The 13922-nt window shown below is 36.9% G+C and overlaps 1 protein-coding gene across 1 annotated transcript in view; it reads left to right on the top strand.

The window, feature by feature from the left end:
* The window catches only part of LOC139150562 (protein unc-79 homolog), a 47016-nt gene that overhangs the window by 27942 nt on the left and 5152 nt on the right, over positions 1-13922 (top strand). The window contains exons 28-39 of the mRNA XM_070722999.1: positions 102-1197; positions 1661-1801; positions 2071-2109; positions 7010-7125; positions 7340-7425; positions 7737-7904; positions 8334-8513; positions 9152-9340; positions 9924-10013; positions 10690-10865; positions 11578-11827; positions 13499-13639. Of these exons, the coding sequence (XP_070579100.1) occupies positions 102-1197; positions 1661-1801; positions 2071-2109; positions 7010-7125; positions 7340-7425; positions 7737-7904; positions 8334-8513; positions 9152-9340; positions 9924-10013; positions 10690-10865; positions 11578-11827; positions 13499-13639 (2672 nt within the window). The remainder of the gene's footprint in view (positions 1-101; positions 1198-1660; positions 1802-2070; positions 2110-7009; positions 7126-7339; positions 7426-7736; positions 7905-8333; positions 8514-9151; positions 9341-9923; positions 10014-10689; positions 10866-11577; positions 11828-13498; positions 13640-13922) is intronic.

The following is a 13922-nucleotide window of genomic DNA, read 5'->3' as shown; positions in this document are numbered from 1 at the left end:
CCATGCTGAATGTGTGATTTGTCATCTCTCATACATTGAACATGCCACAATGCTGCATGGAAGAAGGAAAATGAAATCAACTTTTGATGATTTCATTTCAGATATTATTGAAGAAGAGGGATCTACCGTAGATTCTGATTCGTCTCCACAACACAGTCCAACATCACCTCTCTTAGAATCAGAGAACACTCCCAGCCAGCCATCCAGTATCAGTGGAACTTTGCCAACCACCAGCACACCAAAGGAGGGTCCTCCAATCAGAAAGGACGAATCAACCGGCATATTCTCCAAAATTTTCTCCAAAAGCAAAGATGACCACAAGGGGAAGTCCCTCAGCAGCAGCTGGAGTGTTGGAGACCTTCGTAAACAGAATTCTGGGAAGATGGCCAAGAGCATCTCATACAGTGCCTTAGGTGGAGACGGTAAAGGCGGCAATGCACAGGGAGATAACAGTCATAAACTTCACCGGTCATCATCAGTGGTCAATGCTAAACACCATGTTCATGGTTTGCCAGGTTCACCTGTCATCCGGGAAGAAGATGAAGAAGAAGATGAGGAGAATGATGAGTCGGAATCACCAAAACCTGAACAGCCATTATTGACAAACACTGACGACCCGACACCATTGGTCAGCATTGATGACCTGACGCGTGATCTGCTACAGTCAACTCAACTGACCAATCACAGTTCAGACTTTATTGTTGGAGCAGATGATAGCTCAGGCTCAGATGTTGGTCAGTCAAACACCCCACCTCCAGACACAAACACCACACAACAACAACAACAACAGCAACAGCAGCAGCAACAACATGAAAGCACTCCAATCCCGAGTGACAGCATGGATGAAAAGAAGACGCCAGAGTCAGCAAGGACATCAGAGAGCGAATCAGAACATCCCAAAATTCATCCAAAATTTCGGAACAAGAAAGCACGCAAGCTGGGACTCAGTTCGGTGGTTGCACAGAAGCTTGCCCTCGGTGGTGAAAGACAGCACTCTAAACTGACGCTATCCAAGAAATCACATAGAGGATCTCAGAAAGACAGTGATCGCGGAAAGAAAGATGGAGGTGAAAGGAAATCACGGAGGCACAGAGGACGGTCTAAGAGACGCACATCAAAAACCAAATCCAAAAGGAGTAGTGTCTTCTCAGCAGTGAGAAGATTTCATGACGACAGAAATGTGGTTGTAGCAAACAGGTCAGCACTTTGAACAATAATTTCTTTCCTGTGTCCGTACAGATGTTAACTCCATATTCTGAATTTATACATTTCCATTGTATGATGTCAATATTCACTCTCTGTAGGATACATCAAATTCATAAAGTCTTTACCAAGTTGATACAAATGCGCTTGAGGATTGGACAAAATGTCAGGCAGAAAATGTTTAAATAGAAAATATTTTCTATTTTGCATTGTACAGTATAAAGTAATGACTCCAATAAAATTGTTGTATGCTGTTCTTTTTAAAATAAAAGCAATGAGGGCTGTTAATTACAGAATCTTTTACGAGAAATATTTAGAATTTAAGAAGTTGCATTAAACCTGCTCACCCCAATTTCCTGTAAATAGGTCGGCACTAACCACTGATAACAGTGGGTGTGGGCCAAACCATTGTGGTGAAAGGGTAAAGATGAAAAAATTACATCTTTTCACATTCCAGATGTTCTGAGTGTGGTTCATGTCTTGAAGAGTATGATGAAGACACGATATCTTTAGCCATAGTGGTTCTGTCAACATTCACACACAGAGACCCCGCACAAGCAGCCTCACTTCTGATGGATATGTTCACAGTGGTTGGCAGGTAGGCTGTCTGAATATTCATACCAACTAACAAATCTATACACAGTGTATGCTGCCAATATCAGTTCTGTCCTGGTTACATACCAATTATGCAGATACAAATATTTTGATGACAATTTTCTTCAAACTTACTGTTGTCTTTTTATACAGCTGCTTTTACAGTAAATCGTTTGTTTGTTAATTTCAGTTGCATACTCAGTTATCATTTCTTTTCTTTAACCCACCAAATGCATGAATGTATTATAATAACCTTTTGTCAATGCCATTCAGGGTCGCTGGGTCCACGCTGTATCCATGGCAAACTGACAGGTAAGGCAAACAAGTGTTTTGAGATTACAATCCCAGAAATATGATCTATAAGTATTGAAATTCAAGTCTTAAAAACATTAGCAATGAGACAATGGCTGTATCGTAGATTTGCAGTGACATATACATGAGACACTGAAGAAATGAATACAATTTTATTTTAAAGGATTTAAACGCAGTGACAACCCTGGCTTTTTAGTATGTACAGAAATCATCAGTTTGGTAATCTTTGTGTTTTCACTGACACTGTTTGAAGCCAGCCATCTCTTGTTCATCTAGTGACAAGTGTTTGTTCAATGACGTCTCTACTACCTTTTTTTCTTTGCTATAAATTCATAAAAAAGGGATGTAATCGGTGTATTGTAGATTTTAAGGGAAGAGTAATGACTAAATGATTAATTTTGAAAAAACTTATCGACAAGAAAGCAACAATTTTTGATTATGGGTGGATATTTTCCAAAGTTGTTGAACTGTGTTGTTGTACTGATTGATACTATTCTTGGGAGTCCACAGGAAACCATGGCACTAGCCATTAGAATGCATCTGGTATACTCCTTATGTCATATTACGTTTTTTAAGATTTTCCTAAGATCTGCATATCTGTAAAAGGTCAAATATTGAAATGACATGTTTGAGAACATCATTTTATGAAAAGACAATGCCACTATCACATCAACCCCACACTCTCTAATGTCATGTTTTGATAGCTGTATCCTATATGATTAGGTTCTTGGACCCTGTCACCTCCATGGTTTGGCCCAAACTCATTGTTACAAGTGGTGACAATGGACCAGTTTACAGGAAATTAGGTATGAACAGGTTAAGCCAAGCATTGTACATAACTTCAATCAATATCAGTTCCCGGCAATATTAAGGCAATCTGTGAAAAGGAGAAAAGTGTCTGAGTAGCAATAGAATATTAATAAATGAGATATGAACTTCTATTTTTTACATCCATGGTTTCGGTGAGTGCCAAGGTATATTAGAATAGACAGTCTTGGTTCCTCCAAGTGTTGCTTTGTTATGTTGTTGTAAAAGCAGAAAGTAGTCACAAACAAAAAAAAACAATAAAATACACCTCCCATTATACAGTGTGATATACTTCTGATCAAGGAGAAATTGTTCTCAAAAATAACAGAACTGTAAATTTGAATAACTTGATGATATCTCAAGTCAACTTTGTTTCATCATTGAATGTGCCTCATAAAATGACAATGTACATACATATTCACTTTACATTTATCCCCAGTGATGATATATTTGGTCAGAATTGAAAGGATAATACTGATATTAAATTAATTATCAGTTTTCTAAATCCCTTGATAGATAACATATGCCTTTTGTATAAATTACTGAAATGTTAGTAATTAAAAGTAAACTGGAAATTTTCAAAATTAAGAATATAATGACTTCATCAAAAATCTGAAATTCTTTGTAAAATTTCAATTTTGAAACCTTAATATCAGTTCATCCACTTCTTCTAGAACCATTGTTTATCACTGTGCAAATATTTTGATGCAATGGTTTCCCCTGTCAGCTACAACCACTCTGCAAGGTACATCATCTGTCAGTGCTAGACCCATAGGGAATTTCAGCCCATCTCTGTCACTATCAATTTGACAAAGAAACTTACCCCCACTCTCAAACTTCAGCAGACAGTCGGGGTTGTCAGCTGTAACATAGACATATTTATCTTTTTCAATTGACAAATTCCTGGGGCATCCAAGTTTACCATCTCCAGACTTACAGTCAAATGAATACAGATGATGGTCACTTGAATTGAATACCTGGATACGCTTATTCCAATAATCTGCTACAAATACTGTCCCATTGTTTCCAACTACCACACTCCAGGGCAAGGCAAACTCCCCTTGACCTTTACCCTCTGACCCAAATGACCTTAGGTATTTGCCATGTTGTGTGTAAATCCTGACACAGTGTCCACCATAGTCTGTTACATAAACGTTGCCATCTGAAGGGCTAATACCTATACCCCTTGGATTTTTTAATTTAATTTTACCAAATGTTCTGATAACATGGCCATTCTCATCACCGACAACTACTTGCTTATTGTTATCATCTAGACTGTAGTATGTATTATCATCTGATATGGCTAGATCACATGGCCTGAATGGTTTCTCAAACTGTTTGAACTCCAAGATTTTCTTACACATGCCAAGTTTTGTCATTATTTGCAATCTATTATTGTCTCTGTCAGCAGTGACGATGTCTTTGACATCATTTATTGCCACAGCATATGGATTTTTGAACTGTCCCAAAGCACTGCCTTCAGTGCCAATGGTCTTAACCAATCCTTTAATGACAGGTATTATGACAGGATAGCCGGGTATCGGTTGATCTCCAATTGTTATGGTAACTTCATATTGTCCTTCCATTTGCCCATCTAGCCTAACCCTATGAGTACCATTCTTGTAACTCGATACACTCATTTCTTCCCATGATGAATCAGGTTTTTTTATCTTCGCTTTCACTCGTTCTTTTGGGATGACTTGTTTTCCCATTGAATTTCTGGTTGTGATCAGAAGGTCTGCCGAGTCACCTTTTAGGAGCTGTTTCGGAGTGTTTTCAACTGTACACTTAGACATGTCAATTTGTGATACCAGTACACCAAGAGTCCCAATTTCAGAAAACTCAACACATGGTTTGAATGCAACTTCCGCATGATATGTTTCTAGTTTAGTTTCCATGGTAACAAGTTGCTTGATACGATTGCAAACATCACTCTTGCTTGCAAGAAGTTGAGCAGCATTCCCGTGATGCATCAGTGTCTCTACATAACTACATACACTCTTAATGTTACCACATTTTAATTCCAACTCATCGACATCAACAGCTGCTCTTTTAATTTTCACTTTGTAATTGTTTTTCAGTTCATCTGTAAGTCTCTGCTCTTCTTTCTTTATTTTCTGTATGATTTCATCTGCTTTCATCCTGACTTTCTTTTCTTCTCTGCTGCACTGCTCTGTAAGATCACTGTGTGTCTGCTTGGCAAGGGTTTTGTTCTTGTCCGCCTCCTGTTCTTTCACTTTCAGTCTGTCAACCAGTACTCTCAATTCTGTAAGATACTCATCTGCTGCATCTTTCAGGTCTCTGTGTACATGTTCTGGTATACGGTGTTTGACAATGGTGCAGTTTGTACAGACAGGTACCTGACAGGTTTCACAGTAGAATTCAATTTCATTCTTGGGATGAATACTACAATATTCAACTGCTTGAATCAATTGTGGATTTGTTAACTTGGTTTTTTCAAATTCTGCGATGGTCACAATTGTATGTTTCTGTGCGGGTAACAGATTTGTATGTACCTTAGCACAAGTTATTTCACAGAGATAATGTTTACACTCCACACACCTGTGAGTGGCTGAATTCTCTTGGCAACCTTCACACTTTATCTCAGCTTCCTGCATAGACTCAAGTCGTTGCTGGAATATTTCAATCAGATTTTTCATAAAGAAGTTGCCTTTTATTGCTGGCACTCCTCCAACAGGAAGCTGATATTGCTGTCGACATTCTGGACAGTTTAGTGATCCAGTCTTCTCAACCAGTGTGGCTAAACACTGCTCACAGAATGTATGCAGACATGGTAGAACTTTAGGAGACTTGAACTGCTCAAGACAAATTGTACAACGCAGGAAATCTTCACCAATTCCTTCCAAAAACTCAGCTTCTGAAGCAGCTGCCATTTTGCTAAGGTGTGTTAGCAAGTATCAGCTTGCAATACACGTATGCGTGGAACAAAAGTCAAATGTGACCCACTATCTTTGTGTCAAAAAACAATCCATCAGTACATTGTAAGTGTGTAGGCAAATAAACAGGTATATGTGTACATCAGAGTCCAGTAAGACCAGCTACGTTGATGTAAAATATTATCATTTCATGGTAAGAGTTAACAAACAAGTGTGCTACATGTCAAATACTGTGTGAAGACCCTTGAGCAAGATAGGGGTTCTGATTGAATTATTGCTTTTGTCAAAAGTTCATGTACTTTTGTACTGGTGTATACTTCTGGGTACAGAGGTTACTTTTTTATCGCTCAAACATGTTAAACATGTGATGTATGCATGTCAGGCTGTCTGTTTGTTGGTATGTGCAACGTCTCAAAATGGCTCCCTGGTCAGAACAAATTTAGTAGACAGGTTCTGTTAGGTAATGGCAAGATCTGATTAGCTTTTGGTGCAGTGAAATTTTTAAGCTCAGTTTACTAAATTGTTTCATGTCTTGTACATTGAGCAAATTGTGTTCATGAATCCAAAGACAGAGTGACAATGAGGTTTTTTGTATCTTCGTATCTCTGAGTATAACTTTGTGTATTTTGTCTAGAGTCTACATTTAACATTGTATCTCAGTATTTTTACTAAGTCTTCCTTTGATAGCCATGGCTGTGGAAGTTATTTATAAACAAATAAACAGACAAAGAAATGAATGAACAAATAAATCATCAGTAAGAAATAAACCATTTTGGAGACAAGGGGTGTTTTTATTATTACCACATACTTGATTCCACTTTTAAAGGAACAAAGTCTGCCATTTTTCATGAATTTTGTTTGATGCAAGATACTACTTATATTGTTTGACATGTTGAAAGATACTGAATAAATGGGTGGGTGACCATGCATATATTCGATCCCGATTTTTAGACAAATTAAATAAAACCATCGCGAAAATGAATTAATGGTCATGACCATTAATTCATTTTCGCGATTTTTCATTGATCATGTCCAAAACTGGGGTCAAATATATGCATGATCACCCATTTATTCAGTATCTTTCAACATGTCAAACAATATAAGTAGTATCTCGCATCAAACAAAATTCATAAAAAATGGCAGACTTTGTCCCTTTAATTCTAATCACATTCTTTTATTACAAATTTTCTTCAAAGCTTGACCAACACACCAGCCAGTTCCATTACTGTTGCCAGACAGTTTTTGCGATGCACTCTACACCAGTTAGCCCCACTTGCAATATTTCCTCAGCTCTTTCAGACCAGAATTGAGGGTAAGTTTCAGAAACACTAGGTTAGAGATACATGTACTGTACGTCCCATTTTTGGTTATGTGAAGAAAGATTTTGTTTAATTTGTGTCAATGTTGTGAGAACATCTTAACAGAAAAATTGGCAAGTTGCTCTGCCGACTACCATCATGCACATTCATTATGAGCACTGTTTGGTGATCTGTATGGCTAATTTTCAGATGGTGATTATGTTTCAGATCCATATTTCATGAAGACAGTAGCAGCATCGCTCACAGATTTCAATGAATTGAATCCAACTGCTCCAATCAGTTATTTGCTAGAGGTGAGTTTGAACTAGTTCTGGTGTAGGTTTGCAGATCTTTCAAAAATTTAGTCAGTGAAGCTTGAATCCATGTAACTACGCAAACCATGTAACCATACCAAACTGAGAAGTGTGCAGTGTTTGTTCAAACATGTCATCCAGGATTTTTCAGGATGGGTGAAGATTTACCAAATTTTGAATAAAGATAAGCATTTTTCAAGACAGACATGAAATGCAAGATATAAATGGTGCATTTCTTTCTATTAGTATGTGTTTTCTTTTAAGTCATTTCCAGTCCTTTATTTCCAATGCATAACTCCTTATCATTACAGGGTTTGAATTCCAAGAAAACGCTACCCAACCCTCAAGTGTTGACCATTTTGAAGAACTTGGCTGACTACATGGAGTGTGTTCCTCTAGAAACTGCTGCCGTCTGGGCTAATGTCTTACCTCTGTTTGAAACATTCTTCAGGAAGTTGTTAGGCAGTTTGCCAGACCATGTAAGCCCAGGCATACTTTCTTTGCAATTTTATTTTGTTTTAGAAAAGTAAATCAAGAAATTTCTGTATGAAAATATAAAAATTGCACAAAATGTTGCCAATTTTCAAAATCATATCTATACATTGCAAAATCTTATTGAAGTGTTAAACGTGTACACAGATGCTACTTAGTAGAACAGCATATCTCCTGAAAGTTTAACACAAGTTTTGAATTTGAAAAAATCATCAAACATAATTATCAGCTTATAAAGGTTTAATATCATAATAATAAGCGTATACATAGATCTCTTCTTTTTGTTTCAAATTGTTTAATTATTCATGTTTGTCGACAGCTGTGGTGATTCATGTTCAGTTTTCTTTCTACTTCCTTCAGTTTATTCATAGACATTGCTATGAGTTACAATTGATTTCCTTTCCTTTCCTTTCCAGTGTGACATGACTTCAACCTTCCGTATCATCATTGCCCTGCTGAAAACTCCAGTGTCCAAGAATCTTCAAGCCTTGTTGGATCCTATGTCCAAAGTATTGAGTCAGTCAGTGCAGAAATGTAGATGTAAACTTCAACAAGTACTTGACATCTGTATGGCTTGTCACAGGACATTTACCAAGGTCAGAAAGCCAGTCAGTGACCATTTAGTGGCATCAGTGACCAGTAAATGTCAGTAAGTGGCATCAGTGACCAGTAAATGTCAGTTAGTGGCAGTCAGTAACCAGTTAGTGGCAGTCAGTGACCAGTGTGTGCTGGTCATTGACCAGTTAGTGGCTGCAATCAATGACCAGTACAGTTCCTAACCAGTTAGTGCCAGTCAGTGACCAGTTAGCTGCAGTCAGTGACCAGTCCATAGCAGTTACTAACCAGTTAGTACCAGTGACCAGTAATTGCTAATCAGTGACCAGTTCTAGAAGAATTAACCTTATTCTATTTTTGAGAGCTTATGGTAGGGAAGATTTAAAGGAAAGACGAAGGAAGGGAGGGGAGCAGCAGGATGAATATGTGTATTCAATCTGTCATAGCAGGCAAGTTAAGCAGTGAGTGATCAATATGCTGCTCCTAATGTTTGTAACTCTCTTCTGAAAAATCTCAGATAATCCATAAACTTGGAAATTTTCAAAAGAAAATTGAAATTAATTTATATGTTTACCAGAGCATACAGGGTGGTTTAGCCTTTATTTTATAGTGGCATATAAATTGCTAGTTTGGTTTAGCTTACCAGTTCATGAATGATGTCTTTCTTTCATTTCTAAAGGAAAGAGACAAGCTTTTCCTGACAAGGACGGTGGTTCTGGAACTGAGTACAGCATTGAAATTCAAAACATCATTACCGGATGAAAATCTGTTGATTCTGGTACAGTTAGTATTGCTTGATGCTGGTGGCAAACTCAGTGAATCTAACATCTTGGAAGAGGAGATTGGCAGCTACGATATGAAATCACTGGTAAGTGTCCAGCTTCGGACCTCAGTTCCTGGGTTCCTGTACAGAGGACTATCATCATGGCAATAGTAAACAATAGAGCTGTAGGTACAGTTGGTGGTAAATGGGTCAAAATTTTGAACGCTTTCTGAGTCTCAATGCTTTCATTTATTTGCATTCTACTCTCCAATGTACATGTACTCTAATTTTAAATGAGATGATAACTAGTTCATGTACTTGCAGAAAAGTAATTATTGAATAGACTGTGAAATATTGTGAATCTGTCTTTTGTCATTACATTTTATACTTTTCATCAAACCCGTGCTTTCATCAAGAAAATGAGAAATTTAAATTTGGAAACGACCATTTGGTAATAAGATATAAACCCTGACCCCCTTAGGATTTAAACCTTGACCCTTTTCTAATAGGATATTAACCCTGACCCCCAGCCTACTTTGGTAATAGAATAGAATATGGCTCATGCAGAGATTTTCATTGTAACATGGTTTACATTATGTGCTATGCTTTATGTAAATGAAAAATAACCAATATACATTATATGTTTTCATCATCATCATGCTCTCCTGTTTACTTCTGTCGTATCAAGGGTCCAACTGGAGCAGCAGACTGTATGAAACAGAGTTTGAATGATGCCCTTGAATTTATTGGTGACCTTCACACACTTACAAAGGTCAAGGTAGGCTGAGACAACTTTAGAATAATACCAATGAAACAAATTAGCGATAAAAAGCTACAGTTAAGGGTAACTGTAGTTAGAGGGGTATTGCAAAAGACTTTAAGTCATAAAAATGATAAGAATTTTACAAATTGAACCTAATTCATTATATTGTACATCCTTATTGAGCTTCTTAACAACAAAACTGCTTGCATTTATCTACAATTTCTTTGAATATTCTATTCACTGTATGCAGAATGTTATCTTTGAATATTAGAAAAACAGACATTGTCACTGTATATTTTCTGATCTCAAAGTTGCCATCTTTCACAGTGTATTTCACAGCCATGAGACCAGGTCTGCTATTTAAGGTCCTCGGTAATATCACACAGAGGAGGCTGTATTGATATCATATTTAATATCTGTAAGATACATATTTGGTAATAAGTGTTACTCATAAATTATTTGCAACTCATGTTTAAGGTCTTCATGAAATTATACATTCCTATTGTCGGCCCATTTGAGAAGATATGATACTTGTGAGTAGGTAATCTACTTGCCCAAGTTGGGATAATAAAGATTGATTAATTGATCGATTGATCTTTGCATATTTTGGAATCAGCCAATAATTCCATTTCCTTGATCCATGGCCACTATCTGTTCTTGATTCTCCTTCAACGTTTCCATGATTTTACAGAACAATATGAGAGGTGGATCTCAGAATCTGAATGAAGATACATTGGGAAGTCATCTGAAAGCAGGCATAGCTCAGTTTATTGCATTGGAGTTTACATATGCCAACCAACGTGATACCAGAGGTATTAACCGTTACCTACCATGGCTGTATCATCCACCGTCAGCAATGCAACAAGGGTGAGATATAAACGCCAAATTCTGTAAAGTATTGTTTTCAACTGTACAAATTTTATATCTGCCACTTGTCTCATTTTCTTACAGAGTAGAGTCATTCCAATCTCTTCAAGCACTGACCTCTTCCAATATAGGGAATTTAGTAAAGTTTGATTTATTTACCATTCTTATCAGACATATTTTCCACATCTGGGCATAATGATATTTCTTCATGATTGTAGTTTGTTTATCAGTAGACTAGGGCCTCCTACTGCTGTGAGCAGTTTGAGTCAACGTCTGATTAATGGTTTTGAGAGTGCCAGCAATATCTCATATATATTAGCATTAATATTCATCATCTGTTTTACAGAGCAAACAGTCTGTTTTCCATCACAAAGTCATCAAATGAATGTAATTACTCTGAAGAAAGGAGTCATGAAGTTAAAATGTTTTTTAACATGGAAACTTACTCACAATTGGTTTATCCACTTTTAGCTTTTGTCAGATTGCAGTTCCATTTTGTCAGGGTAACTACAATGTAGTAGTTTACTTATATGCCCAAGCTTTGATGAGTATTAAGCCTTTGGCAAGACCACTGTTGCTAAATTTGTAATTTGTTTTTCAATTGATAACCTTGATAGTGAAATTAGATTAAATACTACACACATGCAACATTACAGATACAGAGACAATCAGTAAAATGCTTGCATCCTGTCCATTCATCCTGATTTTACAGACCCAAGGAGTTCATCGACTGTATCGCTCACATACGTATGCTGTCATGGCTGTTGCTGGGATCATTGATGCACACCGCCATGTTTGATGATTGTGTGGACAACACTGGAATAAGTTGTCAACCAATTCCTTTGGAAGCTGGAGTTCACATTGCTGATCACATGTTGGTAATTCTGACTGGTTTTGCTGAGCAGTCCAAGGCTTCTGTCTTACACATGTCATCACTCTTTCATGCCTTTATTCTCTGCCAGGTAAAAACATCTCACTCTATATTGTCACATACAATACTTCTCATCATTGTATCTTGATACCAGTCTTCCCCATGCGTTATATCATTTTGCTATATTCATATTATTTTGACACCTCAAGCAAACTTGAAAATCAAGTTTCACACTTACCCTTCTTGTCACAGATATTCAAATCAAGTTTCATACCCATATTGATACAGAATATTCAAATCAAGTTTCACACTTACCCTTATTGTCACAGGTATTCAAATCAAGTTTCACTTACCCTTATTGTCACAGGTATTCAAATCAAGTTTCATACCCATATTGATACAGATATTCAAATCAAGTTTCACTTACCCTTATTGTCACAGGTATTCAAATCAAGTTGCATACCCATATTGATACAGAATATTCAAATCAAGTTTCACACGTACCCGTATTGACACAGATATTCAAATCAGTTCAACATTTACCCATATTGTCACAGGTATTCACTTCAATGTCCAATGGAACAATTGCTCATTAAACACCAGTAAACATAGGGTGTTGGCAAGTCATATGCTTAAAACTGTCAACTTTGTTAACTATTGACTTCCAGGGGATGCTTTGCATGCCCTGAAACTCTTAATTTTACTTCTTCCATCATCAGTTACTTTATACTTCATACTCATATGATGTAACCTGTCTAAGATTTCAAGGGAGTGTTAGGTCCTTCAACACCATTTGTCCAGAAACTTGCTTTGAACTTTGGATAATGTAATACCAGTTTCAAATGTCGTTTCAAAGTTTTGCCTCATTCTCAACTTGTTATCACTAATATTGGAAATATTTTCAGCAGAGTAATCTGTGCACTATTCTTGTAATTGTTATTTGTGGTATGTGCAGTTATTTAGCTTTAATTTGTAGTGATGATTAGCTGAAACGGAAACCCATTTTCTAAACATCATAATCCAATTCTTTTGGTTCTTGCAAAGTTTTTAGCAACTTTTCAATTAGCACAGCTTTGTAAATTTGTTCTGAAATTCATGATTTATTAGGGGATTGAGATTATTATTGGCTAGGGGTATCAAAAGAATTTCCTGAGCCAACATTTTTGCGTTACCCAACCCCTCTCCTCATTTGTTTTTCCTAATGTAAGTAACTCCTCCATCTTACTAATCAGGATACCTTTAAAAAAACCCTCTCCCATTCTTCCACCCCATCATAAATAATGACAGCTCCCTAATAGTGCAAACATTATCAAACTTGATAACTGCAAAGCACTATGGGATTGGTCTGGAGATATTTCATCATCTGGCAAACTGTTCTGGCCACTGATTTCCTTGACACAATCATTGTTGAGGAAACCAGACAGAGAAAGTATGTGTTTGCATTTTGCTTCAAAATGATACAATCTACTTTTCCTGGTACCCAGTGTCTAACTAGCTGTAACATGCAGGTCTGGCAATCACATTTGCTATGGTTGCACACATTCAGTTGCCCATGACGTCTGCACACTGCACAGTGACACTGAACTAACACTTGGAAGACATTTTGCCCTTTTCAATTAATAAACTGTCTGTGCAGTCAACCATTCTATTTCCTATGGTTCATCACTTTGAAAGATGAAACAAGAAAGAATACTTTATGTTTTTGTGAACTGACATTCAAATCAGCTCTACCTATGACTGCTTTACTTTTGCTTTGTGACAGTTGTGGACAATGTACTGTGAACAGAGTGCCAGTAGTACTCCCGTGAACTCTGACCTCCACAGCATAGCAACACTCACCATCATGGATTTCTGGGGACGAGTTACACCGGGATTGCTGCAACTGTTATCTCATTCCAAAGTGGTAAGTCATCTTGTGCAGTTAAGCTTCAAATTCTGTGTACAATGAGTTTTGAAGATACCAATACAGTCCAGTAAAGATGTAAAGTACCATCCGTTTCTTAACAATGTCAACTTAGGTCAACATATTTGCCAAATTTTACTGATGTATAAAATGACAATTCAAGTCATTTTATTGATCTTAACAAATTGGTTTTCACATGTCAGTTCTGCTACAAAGAGACAGTTGAATCGTAAAATGTATTCCATCATCAGAAACTTATGATTGAATATATTATGATGAAAAT

The sequence above is a fragment of the Ptychodera flava genome, chromosome 14, assembly GCF_041260155.1.
Source record: "Ptychodera flava strain L36383 chromosome 14, AS_Pfla_20210202, whole genome shotgun sequence".
Taxonomy (NCBI): domain Eukaryota; kingdom Metazoa; phylum Hemichordata; class Enteropneusta; family Ptychoderidae; genus Ptychodera; species Ptychodera flava.
This window is presented reverse-complemented; position numbering and strand designations above follow the sequence as displayed.